The following is an 18,857-nucleotide window of genomic DNA, read 5'->3' on the forward strand; positions in this document are numbered from 1 at the left end:
CTTCAAATAGATGTAATTCCATTCCAAATGTTACCTGTGGTTGCCGTGTCCCAGTGAGCAGAGAATCCTTTATATGTGACAGCCGAGTCACTTCGAAACTTCATCCAAAGTTTATTACTATGAGATACAATTAGTGGAGGGGGACCACTGCAAAACCGACCCAGTAATGGAGATACTTCATAGCCGCCATCCCTGTAAATGAAAAACATGGCAAGAGTTTATCATGACAAGTTAGTTCAGAAGTTATAAAAATGAGCCTGTAGAGCATAAACCAGTTTGGGCCTTGTCTGTGACCACAGGAAATAAACAAATTGCTGCCATTGCTCATAATAACTGGTTAGATTTTGGTTGTCCTCTAATCTGCAGTGGAAATTGCACAAATTAAGTCTATATAGGCCCAGCCAGGGCTGTACTGTGAGATTATGCTGTTCTAAGCAAGTGGCCATGATGACAACCATTGATGAAGAGTTTATTTTATTACCTAATATGTTATGTCTCTGTGATTATTATTTTAAAGGCTAACTCCATCTTTAGCCCATGGGACCATATTTATAGGGTCAACATGTAACCTTGTGCAAATGACCCCCACCCTCATCACAACACTCGCAGTCCACTGAAAATTCCTCCAGCTCTCCAAATGACAGTACTCCAGTCCTTAGTAGGGGGAGAGCTGGAGGAAGAGTTTGCAGGAGCCTGGCATTGCATCTGCGATCCACTGATCACAAATGCAATGCCTTGCAGGCTCCTGTGACAAAAAAATAAATAAATGTACATTTTGTTCCCTGCAAAAATATGTGCATTTCTTATTTTTTTAAAAGGTGGACTTTGCATTCTTAGTTCATTATTTTAAAGGCTATCGCTTTATCATGGTGACTTGAACTATTGAGAGTCTTGTGACTCCCCTAAGCAACATTTGGATCCCCTTTTCAAGGTAGCAACAATTGAAAAATGTTAATTTCAATTGTTATTTTGCTTTGGTGATGCCATAGAATACTTCTGAAGTATTTTGGAAAATTTAAAATTTTAATATTTTTTTAATTTTATACAGAGTGGAGAGGGATTTGGGGGATTAGAACCCCTGTCCTGTTTTTATTTCTGTCTGTGTCCCCATTATGGGATTTATTATCTCTATTTGTCCTGTTTACTGTTATTACCGAAAGTGAATGTAAAAGAAAATTCGAAATTTTGGGAATAGAAGGGAAATCTTCCAATGGAGACACTAGTTCTGGTGACAACCAGGGATTTTTTCACTTTAGGGGGGTTTCTTTCTTCCTGTTTTGGCAATAGGACAGGAAGTGAAGGGAAATAATCACAATAGGACACAGATGACAAAAAAAAGTAACAGGGATTATAACCCTCCCTTACTCTATCCAGAAAGAAAAAAAAAGGTTTTGCCTTTAGTTTCACTTCAAGTAAAAGTTGTTACTTGCCTGATCTCCACATAGTCTCTGGCACAATCTGCATAATTTTCTAGCTTGAAATCGGTAAAGTTAAGCATGATCTGCATGTTAAATTCGGTGGTGATTGTATACACACACTGCCTGTTTGTCGGATAGTTAGCAGGAAAGTTTGGCGAGGTAAATACACCAGTTGCTTCTGTATAGGCCATATCACAGGCTGGAAAAAATAATCCAAAAAATCAATAAAAGCAAAGTAAATATACTTATTAAATTCCAGTACCTGTGTACACTGTAAACAACATTTAGTCCCTTAAAGTAAGGGCTTAAAATTTCAAGACCTGAGCTACTAGCCAGGCCTTAAAGCCTCGTACACACGATCGGATTTTCAGCAGACAAAACCTCGGACTTTTGTCCGAAGGCGTGTGCCTGGATTTGGTCTTGCATACAAACGGCAAGGAATTGTCGGCCAACAAACATGAATGTAGTGACGTAATACGTGGTTCTTCAACTCTTTAGCGCCACCCTTTGGGCCAGTGGCGTCACTAGGGTTGGTGTCACCCGGTGCCAAAAAAATTGGTGTCACCCCCCTCCACCAACTACCTCAGTACAGACCCCCCCTCCACTAACTACAGACCCCACTCCATCAATATAGCCCCCCTCCCTCAGTACAGACCCCCTCCATCATTTGTATAGAATCCCCCTCAGTGCAGAGCCCCCATTAGTATAGAATCCCCCTCAGTGCAGAGCCCCCATTAGTATAGAAACCCCCTCAGTGCAGAGCCCCCCATTTGTATAGAATCCCCCTCAGTGCAGAGCCCCCCATTAGTATAGAATCCCCCTCAGTGCTGAGCCCCCCCTTAGTATAGAATCCCCCTCAGTGCAGAGCCCCCCATTTGTATAGAATCCCCCTCAGTGCAGAGCCCCCCATTAGTATAGAATCCCCCTCAGTGCAGAGCCCCCCCTTAGTATAGAATCCCCCTCAGTGCAGAGCCCCCCATTTGTATAGAATCCCCCCCAGTGCAGAGCCCCCCATTTGTATAGAATCCCCCTCAGTGCAGAGCCCCCCATTAGTATAGAATCCCCCTCAGTGCAGAGCCCCCATTAGTATAGAATCCCCCTCAGTGCAGAGCCCCCCATTTGTATAGAATCCTCCTCAGTGCAGAGCCCCCCATTTGTATAGAATCCCCCTCAGTGCAGAGCCCCCCATTTGTATAGAATCCCCCTCAGTGCAGAGCCCCCCATTTGTATAGAATCCCCCTCAGTGCAGAGCCCCCCATTTGTATAGAATCCCCCTCAGTGCAGAGCCCCCCATTAGTATAGAATCCCCCTGCACATGTCCACCCACATACTGTATTCATAAAGTTTACAGACCTCAGAACAGCGCGGACAGATGCACACAGCCGTGTGTGTCCCTCGGGCTCCTTCCCCTGTGTGGATGTAAACAGAGAGGAGGGGGAGGCGGCTTCAGTCCGCTGTGCTGAGGGACACAGCACAAGTCCCCTGGCACAGATCAGGGCAGCGGGCAGTGTAGCGGTGTGTACCGCTACCTACGGGTGTCACCCCTCTGGCGGGTGTCACCCGGGTGCGGCCCGCACCCCCCACACCCATCTAACAACGCCACTGCTTTGGGCTCCTTCTGCTAATTTCTTGTTAGTAGAAGTTTGGTGAGTGTTGATTCGCGGTTTTCATTTTGCGCTTTTCATTTAGCGCTTTTCAGTTTGCGCTTTTCATTTCGTGCTTTTCAGTTCTTTTCTGAATGGCTGTTCGTCAACCAGACATGTTGCGGAATCGGAGGAGATAATGTGTTATTTAGTATTGGCCTTGGAGTTATTGCTTTGACCCAAGTCCAGTCCAGGAACAGGAGGAGGAGGATTTCTTGGACCAAAATTGGTTGCTTTATTAATCATGACCAATTATGCCTTTGCTGCGGGAGCTCCAGGAGAATAATCCAGATGATTTTCGGAATTATCTCCGGATGACGGACCCCTGCTTTCACCAACTCTTGGCATTGTTTACCCCCTATATTAAGAAGCAGGACACATGCATGAGGCTTTTATTTTATTTTTTGGTTGAATAATGATTTGATTTTCTATATTTTTGGAGGCATAGAATGCACTTTTTGGTTCACTTCAATTGGCAGATAGCATGTCTAATTTTATTTGTTTTCTTTTTTTAAGGCACAATAAAAAAAATGATGTAGAATAATACTTGGCTACAAATGCCAGTTTGGGAGTACGCAGTTACATTTAAAAAAAATACAATGTAAAATTGACAAGGGACACCAACATAGTTGTATCTTTGATCTTAAAAACGACGGGATAATTGTGTTGTGGTAACTTCCCCAAAAAGAAAAAAAAGCATTTTAAAATACGTTTGCCATAGTATCACCATCAGTATCAGCAAAGCAGCTTCATAATTATCCCAATGAATAAAGAAGAAGAGAATGTGCACTGCATTTGGAGATTTCATAATTTGCCACGTAACGAATGTTAATTCTCCATTACGAACGCTAGTTTACAAGACCGACCGCTTGCAGCATGTCCTTGCTTCTGAGCATACGTGTTTGTACTTTGGACTTTTGTCCAGCGGACTTGTGTACACACGCTCGAAAAATCCGACAACAGGCATTTGTCCACGGAAAATTTTAAAGCCTGCCATCCAACATTTGTCTGAGGTAAATCCGACAACAATTGTCCGATGGACCGTACAAATGGTCAGATTTTCCGCCAACAGCCTGTCATCACACATTTCCCGTCGGAAAATCCAATCCTGTGTATGCAGCTTAAGAGTTAAGTTGCGTACACACTATGGGATTTTCCGACGGGAAATGTGTGATGACAGGCTGTTGGCGGAAAATCTGACCATTTGTACGGTCCATCGGACAATTGTTGTCGGATTTTCAGCGGACAAATGTTGGATGGCAGGCTTTAAAATTTTCCGTGGACAAATGTCTGTTGTCGGATTTTCCGAAAGTGTGTACACAAGTCCGATGGACAAAAGTCCAAAGTACAAACACGCATGCTTGGAAGCAAGGACAAACCAGAAGCGGTCGGTCTTGTAAACGAGCGTTCATAATGGAGAATTAACATTTGTGATGCGTCAAATTATGAAATCTCAAAATGCAGCACACAATTCTCTTCTTCTTTAATGGGATAATAATGAAGCTGCTTTGCTGGTGATACTGATGGAGTTATGGCAAATGTATTTTAAAAGGCTTTGATTTTCTAGTGATATAAAGAATAATATTATTATGCTTTTTTTTTTTTTTTTTTGGGAGGCAAGTTACCACAACACCATTATCCCATAGTTTTTAAGATCAAAGATACAACTATGTTGGTGTCCCTTGTCAATTTTACATTGTATTTTTTTTAAATGTAACTGCCTACACCCAAACTGGCATTTGTAGTAAAACATATAGCCAAGTATTATTCTACATCATTTTTTTTATTGTGCCTTAAAAAAAGAAAACAAATAAAATTTGACATGCTATCTGCCAATAGAAGTGAACCAAAAAGTGCATTCTATGCCTCCAAAAATATAGAAAATATAGCAAATCAAATCATTATTCAACCAAAAAATAAAAAAAAAGCCTCATGCATGTGTCCTGCTTCTTAATATAGGGGGTCAACAATGCCAAGAGTTGGTGAAAGCAGGGGTCCGTCATCCGGAGATAATTCTGAAAATCATCCGGATTATTCTCTTGGAGCTCCCGCAGCAAAGGCATATGACATAATTGGTCCCAATTAATAAAGCAACCAATTTTTGGTCCAAGAAATCCTCTGGTTGATGAACAGCCGTTCAGAAACAAACTGAAAAGCACGAACCCAAAAGCACAAACTGGAAAGTGCTAAATGAATAGCGCGAAATGAAAAGCGTGAATCAACACTCACCAAACTTCTACTAACACGAAATTAGTAGAAGGAGCTCAAAGGGTGGCTCTAAAGAGCTGAAAAAAACACGTAGTACGTCACTACGTTTGTGTTTCTTGCCCGACAATTCCTTGACGATTGTATGCAAGACAAAATCCATGCACACGCGGAAAATCCAATCGTGTGTATGAGGCTTTACTCTCCACCAGTTGCCCCGCCCCTAATTCTGCCTCTAATCCTTAAACACGCCCTCGTAAACTATCTCATGAAATCAAACTGTTAAATGTTTTATGCAGAATTAAGTTACAAAAATAAATATTAACAACAACAACTTTAACAATATTAACATAAAGCATATTTGATTGATCTGACTGTGATAAATAAAATAAGGATAAAATATGACTGGCTACTATAGGCACTGTACACATCATTACTGCCTTGTTAGGTAAATATTTTAATAATATTTTAAATATAGCATTAAAAAAATGAAAACCCTTGACACTTTCACTGATTTAGGATGCAGAGAGACTTACAGTGGAGCGCAGCACTGGACAGGGGAGCTGGAGCTGCCAAAGTAAATCTTTCTTATTAACAAGCTGGTGGTTGGTTGTTAGGTGGGCCAAGTAACTAATCACTAGCTTTTTAATAGGAAAAGTAAACTTTGGCAGCTCCTGCCCTGCCCCCACCTCATCTAGTTCTTTGCCGACTCCCGCTGTATGCCAGGGCCTGCTAAGAGAATGAGAGGGGGAGAAGGCTGGGAGGAAAACCTTGCCTGCTGGTAGCACCCGCCCCCCCTCCAATGCAGCTACACATTTGCCCTCAGCTTATTTCCACTTGCCTAGCATGAGCAGGCGAGTGTAAATTTGAGGGCTGCTTAAAGTATATGTATATATAACTTGTTCTATTAGTTTTTCATGGAAGTTGCATGGGAGTTTTGGGGGGTTTTCTTTGCTCTGTCCCATTGGAGAAATTTCCTTTTAATTTCCAGTTTCAGAGACAGTTGTCACCAGAACATGTGTCCCTGTTATAAGATTTATTATCAGCTTGTTTTCATGACAACTTTAAAATATTGGATTTCCCATAACTTTCTGCATTCTTAAAGTGATTGTAAAGTCTCAAGGTTTTCACCTTAATGCATTCTATGCAATAAGGTGAAAAACCTTCTTTGCTGCAGCTCCCCCCCCCTTTGTCTCGACTGAGCCTGATCCGATCCAGCGATGAGCACGAGCCCAGCAGCTCCAGCCACTGTCTCTCTCCTGATTGGACAGATCGATAGCAGCAGGAGCCATTGGCTCCCGCTGCTGTCAATCAAATCCAGTGACACAGGAGTAGGGGCGGGGCCAAGTCCTGCAGTCTGTGTCAAAAGACACAGCAGCGGGACTTGGGAGCGTGCCTGCAGGGGTACCCCCATGGAAAGCGGCTTTCCGTGGGGGCACCCGATGAAGGGGAGGAGCCAGGAGTGCCTGGCGGGGCACCCCAGAAGAGAAGGAATGGGGCTGCTCTGTGCAAAACCCTTGCACAGAGGAGGTAAGTATAACAACTACGTGGCATGTTCACCAATGCCAGGAGCCTGGCGGACAAGATGGGTGAACTAGAGATACTGTTGTACAAGGAGGATTTGGATTTTGTGGGAATTTCAGAGAGCTGGTTCAACAGCTCTCATGATTGGCTGGCAACCATTCAAGGGTATACCTTTTATCGCAAGGATAGAGAGGGTAAAAAAGGGGAGGGGTATGCCTATATATCAATAATAATGTACAAGTGAATGTGAGAGATGACATCACTAAGGGAGCTAGGGAAGAGGTGGAATCCTTATGGGTAGAGCTCCAAAGGGATGAAGCTAAGGGGAAAATATTACTGGGAGTATGCTATGGGCCCCCTAACCTGAGGGAGGAAGGGGAGATGGATCTCCTATCACAAGTTGGATTAGCAGCAAGGATGGGAAGTGTTATCATAAATCATAATGGGGGATTTTAAATATACAGACATAGACTGGGCAGAGGGAACCATGCATATGTCTAAGGCTCGCCAGTTCCTAAATCTCTTGCAGGACAATTTCATGGTTCAGATGGTAGACGCACCAACTAGAAATAAACGTTACTGGATCTACTGATTACCAACAATACAGACCTGATCACGAATGTGGAAATATGCGGCAATTTAGGAAACAGCGATCACAGGTCAATTGGCTTTAGTATAAATCACACAAATAGGAAACATAATCTTTGAATTTCAAAAGAGCCAACTTCCCTAAACTACAAACCTTGTTAGAAGGCATGAATTGGGATAAAATCTTAGGAACAAAGAACACAGAGGAGAGATGGGTTTGCTTTAAGAGCATATTAAAAAAGGGCATTAGCCGATGCATCCCATTGGGTAATAAATTTAAAAGAGCGAACAAAAGTCCTGGATGATTTAAAAATGCAAATAAAAGCAAAGGAGAAGGCCTTCAAAAAATACAAGGTTGAGGGATCATCATCAGCATTTAGACTTTATAAAGAATGCAACAAGAAATGTAAGGGTACAATTAGGGTGGCTAAGATAGAACACAAAAGACATATAGCGGAGGAGAGCAAAAAAAATCCCAAGAAATTCTTTAAGTATGTAAACAGTAAAAAAGGGAGGACAGACCATATTGACCCCATAAAGAATGAGGAAGGACATCTGCTTACAAAGGATGGGGAGATGGCGAAGGTATTGAATTTATTCTTCTCCTCAGTCTTCAGCTTCAGTAACCAAAACTGCAGTGTTTATCCTTATGACACATCACAGGAAGCACCTCCATGGTTAACAGAGGACAGAATTAAAATTAGACTTGGGAAACTTAACATTAATAAATCACCGGGACCAGATGGCTTGCATTTGAGGGTACTTAGGGAACTCAGTCAAGTAATTGTCAGACAATTGTTCCTAATTTTTACTGACTGGAATGATACCGGGTGATTGGAGAAAAGCCAATGTAGCACCAATATTTAAAAAGGGCCCAAAATACATCCCTGGGAATTACAGACCAGTTAGCCTAACATCAATAGTATGCAAGCTCTTGGAGGGGATGATAAAGGACTATATACAAGATTTTAGTAATGAGAATGGTATAATTAGCAGTAATCAGCATGGATTCATGAAGAATCGTTCTTGCCAAACCAATATATTAACCTTCTACTTGGGAAACTTAACATTAATAAATCACCGGGACTAGATGGCTTGTATCCGAGGGTACTTAGGGAACTCATTCAAGTAATTGCCAGACCATTGTTCCTAATTTTTACCGACAGTCTACTGACTGGAATGGTACCAGCTGATTGGAGAAAAGCCAATGTAGCACCAATATTTAAAAAGGGCCCAAAATACATCCCTGGTAAATAACAGACCAGTTAGCCTAACATCAATAGTATGCAAGCTCTTGGAGGGGATGATAAAGGACTATATACAAGATTTTAGTAACGAGAACGGTATAATTAGCAGTAATCAGCATGGATTCATGAAGAATCGTTCTTGCCAAACCAATCTATTAACCTTCTATGAGGAGGTGAGTTTCCATCTAGATAAAGGAAGGCCCATAGACGTGGTGTATCTGGATTTTGCAAAAGCATTTGACACAGTTCCCCATAAACGTTTACTGTACAAAATAAGGTTTGTTGGCATGGACCATAGGCTGAGTACATGGATTGAAAACTGGCTTCAAGGGCGAGTTCAAAGGGTGGTGATAAATGGGGAGTACTCGGAATGGTCAGAGGTGGGTAGTGGGGTCCCCCAGGGTTCTGTGCTGGGATCAATCCTATTTACTTTGTTCATAAACGACCTGGAGGATGGGGTAAACAGTTCAATCTCTGTATTTGCGGATGATACTAAGCTAAGCAGGGCAATAACTTCTCCGCAGGATGTGGAAACCTTGCAAAAAGATCTGAACAAATTAATGGGGTGGGCAACTACATGGCAAATGAGGTTCAATGTAGAAAAATGTAAAATAATGCAATTGTGTGGCAAAAATATGAATGTAATCTATACACTGGGGGGAGAACCTCTGGGGGAATCTAGGATGGAAAAGGACCTGGGGGTCCTAGTAGATGATAGGCTCAGCAATGACATGCAATGCCAAGCTGCTGCTAACAAAGCAAACAGAATATTGGCATGCATTAAAAGGGGATCAACTCCAGAGATAAAATGATAATTCTCCCACTCTACAAGACTCTGGTCCGGCCGCATCTAGAGTATGCTATCCAGTTCTGGGCACCAGTCCTCAGAAAGGATGTACTGGAAATGGAGCGAGTACAAAGAAGGGCAACTAAGCTAATAAAGGGTCTGGAGGATACTAGTTATGAGGAAAGGTTGTGAGCACTGAACTTATTCTCTCTGGAGAAGAGACGCTTGAGAGGGGATATGATTTCAATTTATAAATACCGTACTGGTGACCCCACAATAGGGATTAAACTTTTTTGCGGAAGGGAGTTTAACAAGATACGTGGCCACTCAATAAATTTAGAAGAAAAGAGGTTTAACCTTAAACTACGTAGAGGGTTCTTTACTGTAAGAGCGGCAAGGATGTGGAATTCCCTTCCACAGGCGGTGGTCTCAGCGGGGGGCATCAATAGTTTCAAAAAACTATTAGATAAGCACCTGAACAACCGCAACATACAGGGATATACAATGTAATACTGACATATAATCACACACATAGATTGGACTTGATGGACTTGTGTCATTTTTCAACCTCACCTACTATGTAACTATGTAACATGTTTGTAATTTTTATTAGAAAAAAACAAACCTTTACAACCCCATTAATTGATCATAGTACACTATATTGACATTTAAAGCTGTGGTTTAGCTATTACAATGTTTACACAGTTACACTGATCCACCTTGGACCAATGTAAGTATGTACTGTATATACCATACCTAAGAGATCCCCGTGGAAGCTGCAAATCACTGTAGTAGATACCGCTACTCCAGGGATTACCGCTGACTCCTGTTTCCAGGGTGGGGCGGCTGCCCAGCTGAGGTGCCCCGGCGTATGACATCAGAGCATCAAAACATTACTGCCTCTCTCCCTTATCAGCTGACAGTAAAATCACATTGTGTTACTTTTAGGATAGTGGAAGTGTAAGTCTTCTTTTTTTTTTTTTTAAAGAGACTCATTCTTATGACGTGTTCACACGGGCGGACTCTTCAACCAGACTGGTCCGACAGAACGAATCCGTCAGACAATCCGACCGTGTGTGGGCTTCATCTGACCTGCAGTGGACTTTTTCGGTCGAAAATCAGACGGACTTTAGATTTAAAACATGTTTCAAATCTTTCCGACGGCTTTGAGTCCGGTCGAAAAATCTGTTTGTCTGTATGCTAGTCCGACGGACGAAAACCGACGCTAGGGCAGCTATTGGCTACTGGCTGTGAACTTCCCTATTTTAGTCCGGTCGTACGTCATCACGTCAAAAACACGTCGAAAGTCCGTCTGAAAGACCGTCGGACCTTTGATGCCGAAAAGTCTGCCCGTGTGTACGCGGCATTAGATTTTACAGCAAATTCTTATGTACACCTAGATACAGAACACTACATGAAGCACTAACCTATTCCTGTTCAACACTTACAAAAGAGAACAGAATGGTATGACCTCACACATTCATAACATTGGTGTAACCAACTCCAGCAATTTCATAAAATAGCCTCATTCCGCTAAGCGAAAAACTGCTATTAATGTGCTTATAACTTGTGCTCGTAAACTTTCTCCATCTCCCCCGTGTTGGGATTTAGCATGATGTCACTTGCAGAACCCGCTTCATTCCGCAGCATATGCTAAGCTACATCTAAAATTGTGTGCCAGGCACAAGTCCAGCCCTATATAGCATGGCCAAACTACTTTAACTGCACAACAATTTTATTGTTGGTAACATCTGGAAGGTCAGGAGACAAATAATGTCATTATTTGAGCTAGATTTAAAAGATTCCTGGTGACCTTTAAGTCTGGCTGAGATTGTCCACACATCCTCACTGCCAGGCCTTGGTTTGAGTGGGTCTAAAGAGTGCGCATTCCAACCATTTTATCAGTTAAAGTGACATTTTCACTTTCGATGATCATTTAAAATAAACAAATTGTATTTACTGGTTAACTTCAGTGTAACACTCTATTTTTTTTATTTTGTGTCATGGAAAAAGTAAATGCCCTGTCCAAAATTAAAGGGGAATATCTGCTTATACCATATTGATATCAAGCAGAACAAAAATGCAAAACATAACACTATTCCATGTATACATTAGTGGCTAACTGAAACTATAGCAAGATATATGATGCACTATACAACAGAAACCCATTTGTTATTTTTATCAGCACCTCCTAGCACCATTCTACATTCTAAAGCAGCCTTTTTAAGCTTTTAAACACAGAGGAGCCCTAAAATAACCCTAAAATAATTGTAAGGTCTCAGGGAACTTCCTGATAAAAAGTATTATATCTACAGCTTGTGGAGCAGTGGGGTTGATTTACTAAAACTGGAGAGTGCAAAATCTGGTGTAGCTCTGCATAGAAACCAATCAGCTTCCAGTTTTTTTTTTGTAAAAGCTTAATTGAACAATCTGAAGTTAGAATCTGATTGGGTACCATGCACAGCTACACCAGATTTGCATACTCCAGTTTTAGTAAATCAACCCCACGCCTGTATTCAGCAAATTGTAGATATAACAAAAAATAAAGGTAGAAAGAAAGTAGCTTATTTTAGTGTTTTTAACAGAAAAAGTGGATTATTTTTTATAGCCTCTTATTCTGTAAAACAAAATTACAAAGGTAGTCAGCATATAAATGCCAGATTACATAGGTGTCCAGTGAAATGCCACTTACATTGGTGGTAAGTGGTAGCAGTACTCCCTTGCTCTGACTCCATTGGAGAAGGGTTCCCTTACATTGGTCGCCAGTAATAGAGTTGCCTCCTTAGGTGGGTGGTCAGTGGAGAAATGTCAGATTACATTGTTGATCAGTGTCCCTTACATTGGTGGTCAGTGGAAAATGGCCTCCTACATTGGTGCTCAGTGGAGAAGACCCCCCTCACACGGTTGACCTCCATAGACTAGTCTTCAGGGGTTAGAATGACTCATTACATTTCAGATCATTCGAAAAAATGCCCCTTACATGGTTTATCAGTGAGAAGAATGCCCCTTTACAGAGATCTAAAAAGATCATTGGTGTCAGTGGCTTTTACCTAAAAAACAAGAGGAGAAGTCCATTGGTCCAATACCACTGGCTCTGCTGAGTGACCTTGGTGCCAGAACTAAGTAAGCACAGAGAGCCAGAAAATTTGCCAATGGTCTCTGTCAAAAAAACCCTAGTTAACCCCAGGAGTAACCCTAGAGTTCCTCAGAATCCTTGTTGAGAAAGGCTGGTCTAAATCAATAAAAGTCAGAGTGATTGTTTACAGATCACCATCCTCAGACAGGCTCAAAGTGCCTGTCCACCTTCTACCAGGATGAGTGACAGAATGAAATCTTACAGTATTACTAAACCCAAACAGTGACATCAGTCTGTATATGCAGTAAAGCATGCTTGTTATACTCACTGTGGAACCTAAGGGGTCAATCCTCTGCATTGTGTAAAAAGGCTGTTTGATCCTGTATGCACAGATCCTCCCCCTTCTTGTATTGACCCCAAAACATATCTGGATGAGTTACTGGAGTCAGGCTGCATATGCTCAGTTTGGTGTGTATTGCTAGAGTGCATGTGATCAGCACAGAGCCAATTAGCCATGTCCAGGCAGAGGGTCAGGGTCCTGCATCCTTATAGGACAGCCAGTGCAAAATGAATACTCCTCCTACAAGCTCATAGAAGTACTAAGACTGCTATTTACTGCTGATGGGTAGGTATTTAGCAGTTTATATTTACTAAAATAATTCAATTTCCATGTTCTTTGTACTGTGGGAGACCAGATATAGTGAATGTAGGGTCCTGGGTTTAGTAACACTTTAATTGTTAAAAATATCTTCAATATATTTTTCCTTCTGAGAAGTTTAAGAGTGACTAAACTGGGAAAACTAAAAGTCACATTTAAAAGATTTCCAGCATACCGATCATGAAGTCAAAAATAGTTACAAGATACTTCCATGTTACATTATTTCTAATTTAAGGAAGAAGAATGAACCTATTCAGATGTGTTGCTTTAGCTATATTAGTGATTCTTGTAGTGTAAATCTAAAAATGATTTTAGTTACATTTATTATTTTCAGAAGCTAGGCTTCACCTATTCATAAGCTAATGAACTTGTTGGACTGGTTTGTGAACTCTGGACAGGAAGTGATGCTACAGGAAGTAGGGGTAGAGGGAAAAAGACTCGGACACAGCCATGTGCTAAGGACACATAGTACGGTTTGTTTTGCAAGACTTTGGGAAAGCAAGCATTCTGGAAGGAGACATGGGGATAACAGCAGGAAGGCTGGAAGAAGGAAACTTCACCTGGGAATGCCATTAAACCTATGCTGTAACCCAAGTTAAATAAGTTTTAGTGTGTCCCTCTTGCATACATTGCCCATACGCATTTGCTGGGAATGTGGTTTGACAATAATGACAGGGATCTAAACGTAAACTGTAAACTCAGCTTTCATGTTCTATCAGTGCTTGTGAAATCAATGAAATTAGTACATATTGTGGCTATATTTCATTGTATGGTTACAGTATTTAAAGCTGAATTCTAGGTATGATCTCTTTTGCATACTTACATTGGTCCAGCTTGGGCCTATGTATGTATGCATATCTCATACTTGAGAGGCCACTGAGGAAGCAGACAATCTTTACAGTAGTTAGTGCTACTACAATGATAGGTGGGATCTTCTGGGTTCTGTGACGAGCGGTTTTCCTACTGCACACTGACCACAGGGGATTGCTGAAGTATACCCACAATATATATATGTGTCCTTACTTTTTAGCTATAATGTTTGTAATCCATGGATTTTGTAAGTTCCTGTGGTTTTAATGGTTACTCCAAAAATATATTCAGCAAAACCCAACTAAAGTCCAGCTTTGTTACAAAATACTTTTAAAAAGTAGTCTGTGTATTGGTAAAAAAAGACAGCATGGACTGCAGTACATAACTCCTCTCTGGTGCTATTGTCCTCAATCTTTCACGTGGAACGAAGGACAGTGTCATTTAACCAGAAGACTGAGGACATATTGTGAGTACAAAGCGTCATGGGCCTGTCCCGTGGGGGTTAATCACTACGACCCCTGAACTCGCAGTGTAGTGATACAGAGGGCAGAGCCGATGTCTTCATGTGAGCACCTCTCTTTAAGGGTCAATCACCACTGGAAGGATATAAAAAAAGGAACAGGGCTCTATGTGTCACTTGACCGACCCCGACTTTGGGAAAAGTTAAAAATACTGATGGGGAGGGAATCCAGGGGGATAGGGGGAGCCTCATCCCATATTTGGCCTTTATAAAAGTTGTTCACAACTCATTACAAAAATTGTTAATAATAATAATAATAATAATAATAATAAAAATAACAAAATTAATATGGTCAGCAGGACAAACAGAGAGGGTAAAACCTCACCAGCATTCATACAGCAGTAAAAATTTGACAGGGGTTTTTAATTATTTCCTACTCCAAGACTAAAATAAAAGGTTTAGCTATACATACACTTTAATTCTGCCCTTGTTGTAGTATGACTGTTTAGATATTAATCAGCACTGAATCTAAGTTGTTTTAGGCTCCAGTGGTTCAGCCATGGTTGGCAGAGAACCCAGTAAATGTGGGAACCAGACTGCAACTGTTCCACCTACTCACTCGTAATTCCATCTCCTCTGTTAACTCCTTGTGCCGGAATCCAGGCTGACCAACTGACTCACTTCAGATGTATGTCCTCTAATGAATAATTCCATAGTACAGTACTTGTCATGGAAGAAGATACAAAGATTAGTCGGATGTATTAAATTTTGGTTAAAGGAAATTATTTTGTTCACTTGATGTGAGCAGCTGCTATTTAGTTAACCTGTTGATGCACGCATAACATATATGTATAAGAGTAAAAGGGTGGGGTTTAACTCGCAGACATCGCACATATGCGTCATTGGGTGGCCGATGTTTCTGCGTTGAGAGCCGGCTCCCTGTTTACTCCCAGCACAGAGGCAAAGACAGCCCTCGGTCCCCACTAATGATCGGTTCTCAATCATGTGACCAATGTGAAAACAAATTTCTGAACTGGATACATGCCAATCTCAGCTAGAGGAACATAGAATACAATTGTTTTTTTATGTGCCCTGTTTGTACTGCAATGCAGCCTGAAAGAGCATGCAGTGAGTTGCAGTAAAATGCAGACATTTAGCGTTTTACCACAGTGCGCAGGAAGGCACGGCATGTCATGACACAGCAGTGCAAAACTCAGTTCTGTGGCGCAAAGTCATGAGTGAAGTGTCACTTTCTGCAATTCAAATAGTTACGTTTTCAAGTTAAAAAAGAAAAAAAGAAGGATAAATGAAATGCATATCACACTGCCCCCCTAACCATGGCTTATGGCACCCAAAAACTGACAGCTGCCTGCAAGCTAAATCGGGGTCCCTAGTAATGGAGCATTAAGCCTGATGACAGTACAGGCATACCCCACTTTTAAGTACACAATGGGGTTTATTTGTATGAGCATACCTCCCAACTTTTTGAGATAAGAACGAGGGACGCCTATAAGCAGAAGTATGTAGGTATAGGACACACACCCTGCCACGCCCCCTTAAAGGAGAATTATACAAAAAAAATATTAGCTAAACTCACAAGTGCTTTTTTTTTTACCACTGTTATTCCTTTTGGCTTTTGAAATTTACAAATGCAGCAATTTAGAAATTGGGTGAAAAGTTTAGCACTGGGGAAACACTTTTTGAAAGATAAAAAATGCATTTTATATAAAACTATGTAGATCAGACCAAAATGAGGGACAAATGAGGAGAGATAGAGGGACTTAGTTCCAAATCAGGGACAGTCCCTTGAAATTAGAGACAGCTGGGAGCTATGAGTATGAGCAAGCCCTTAAGGAGGACCTTTACTGTGGAAGCTGTGCCCAAAAAGGCAAGCAGGAAACAAGGTTCATCAGCATTAACTGTGGACTCCGCTTAGCAGATCTTTTCTCAATTGCTGACTTGCCATGCCTCATTCTGCACTGTGTCTCTGTGTGGAGGTTATACAGTAATAAGGATGTGTTGCCCTCCTTATGACTGGTGATCTGATGACTTGTGGGAAAAGGATCAAGAAGCAGCAAAAGACGTATGAGGAATCACAGATGCACAGAATGAATGTTGCAGATGCAGGGAGATCTTTGCATTGCAGGCCCTGAGGTACAGCTTCCTCTCCAGCAAGAAGATACAGTGATCATCACAGTAGTGACATCACCCCAAATCTGGAGAGACCAGCAGTACGAGGCATATATACAGCTATGGGGCTCAAGGCATGGGGTGCTTAGACACAGGAAGGGCACTGCTATTTCTCAGGAGAAATTTAAGACCAGAAGTAGATCTTCTAGGTATTGTTCAAACAAGATTCACATTTGTAGATGTTCATTGTAGGATAGTAAATTTTAACATTTTGAGCTCAGGGTCACTTTAACGGGAAATACAGATATTTTTTTTTAGTCTATTTCATGTAATTTTTTATATTTTTAAATATTTGAATTGGTGTTTTACATTTATTTGTGTACTATTTATATAAAATCTTTACAATTAAACATACAGGTTAAATCCATGACACCGGAATCCTAGAGTATTAAAGTGGAAGTAAACTTACATCTTTTGCTTTTATCTTTAGGTAAGCCTATAATAAGGCTCACCTATAGGTAGTGTAAATATCTCCTAAACGTGCACCGTTTAGGAGATATTTACATTATATGCAGTCAGTGACATCACTGGCGCATGCGCTCTGAAGGAACAGCCACGCTTGCTGTTCCTTCATAGCCCTGTGCCGTGAATAGTGGCTCCCACACGCATACGCAGGAGTGACGTCATTGCGGCTCCAGCCAGTCACAGAGACGGAGTCTGCGAACCCGGAAGCAAGATGGGTGAAGATGGGAGCCCCTGCAGCGCTGACTTCTTGGCACGGGAGTGCTTTGTTTTAAGGTTAGTTTAACATAATGTGCTAGTCTACAATGCAGACTAGCACATTATAACTTTATCTTTCTTACAGGTTCCCAAAAAAAAAAAAAAAAAGGCGAACGGTTTATAACCGCTTTAAAGAAAGCAAAGGTTGTTTGCTTTTAGGCTCTCTGTCCCTCATTAAAAATTCATACGGAGCCTTCTGTACACAGAATGAAGGAGCGAAAAGGGACTCACTGCTCTGACTCACTGGGGTTGATTTACTAAAACTGGAGAGTGCAAAAGCTGGTGCAGCTGTTCAATTAAGCTTTGACAATAAAATCTGGAAGCTGATTGGCTACCATGCACATCTGCACCAGATTTCGATTTAGTAAATCAACCACATCTTGAACTATTGAGCTCTGTAAACAACATGCCTTTATTCAGCAAAGCAGATGAGAATAGTTTGTCAAACATGTGAAAAGGAGATGATGCAGGACCAGAAATCTGTTTGGCAAACTGAAGCAAGGTATGATAAGATTGCAGAATATTCAGCATTGGAAAGGTAAGTAGTTGGACCAACTTCTATTTAAATTTGTGACGCTATAGCAAAATGCTCCATGTGGTTCAGAATGCTTAACAATGCTTTAAGCCTGGACAATGTGGATAATTTAAAAAATGACCCCACCCACGCTGAATTTAGTCCGATGTTACAACATTTAAGGAGACCCTACCTAAGAGAAACGACCACGACCGATACTTTCTGATTTACTGACCTGAGACAAATCTGCTTATTAGGAACTCTGAGACTCCCCTAAATGCACTTCTTGCATTCACAGTGAAAAATATTGATGCCACTGGATTAGTATGATTGCACTGGATCGGGCACCTAGCATTTTTAGAATAAGGTCACCAATGGCATAGAACATATATTGCTCCTTACAGGGTTCCTATAATTCAGCGGTCTCCAAACTACGGCCCATGAACCACATCTGGCCTACTACAAGGTTTTTTCCAGCCCACAGCAAACCTGCCTGTGTAATACAGAGAGCGGCGCATTCACTGCCAGCCAACCATGACCCTCCTCCAGTCCCAAGTGCAGATTCTTCCTCCTCCCCTCTTCACCAAGGATGGTTGATTGGCCTGCCCCAAGCTTTTAGAGGGGGACCAGATTTCCTCTGTCAAGACCTGCTGCACCTCCCAGCTTCTGCCCTGCTGTTCTGCCTCTCAAAAGGTAAGGTGGGGGACGACACTGCTAGGCACACATGGATGTAAGAGAAGAAGACTCTAATACTCTGATGTGGACTCCTGGATATAAGCAGGGGTCTCTGATTGGCGCTCTTGGATTTAAGAGGGGGAACACCTGGATGTAAGGAGGGGGGCTCTGTTGGGCGCTCATGGATGCAAGGTGGGAACTTATGATATTTTTTTCCGCCTGCAAATATCTAGCAGATATACAATGTAGCCCTAGAACTGAAAAGTTTGAAGACCCCTGCTATAATTAGTGAAATGCTTCATATCCAAATGTTCATTTTCTGGGGTCATATTGTTTTCAAAA

The 18,857-nt window shown here is 41.5% G+C and overlaps 1 protein-coding gene across 1 annotated transcript in view; it reads right to left on the reverse strand.

Annotated features, from left to right (window-relative positions):
• Window positions 1-18,857, reverse strand: part of CUBN (cubilin) — a 388,954-nt gene that overhangs the window by 244,287 nt on the left and 125,810 nt on the right. The window contains exons 23-24 of the mRNA XM_073629712.1: window positions 1,431-1,617; window positions 35-192 (exon numbers count right to left, since the gene is read on the reverse strand). Of these exons, the coding sequence (XP_073485813.1) occupies window positions 35-192; window positions 1,431-1,617 (345 nt within the window). The remainder of the gene's footprint in view (window positions 1-34; window positions 193-1,430; window positions 1,618-18,857) is intronic.

This window comes from Aquarana catesbeiana, linkage group LG05 (assembly GCF_042186555.1).
Source record: "Aquarana catesbeiana isolate 2022-GZ linkage group LG05, ASM4218655v1, whole genome shotgun sequence".
Taxonomy (NCBI): Eukaryota; Metazoa; Chordata; class Amphibia; order Anura; family Ranidae; genus Aquarana; species Aquarana catesbeiana.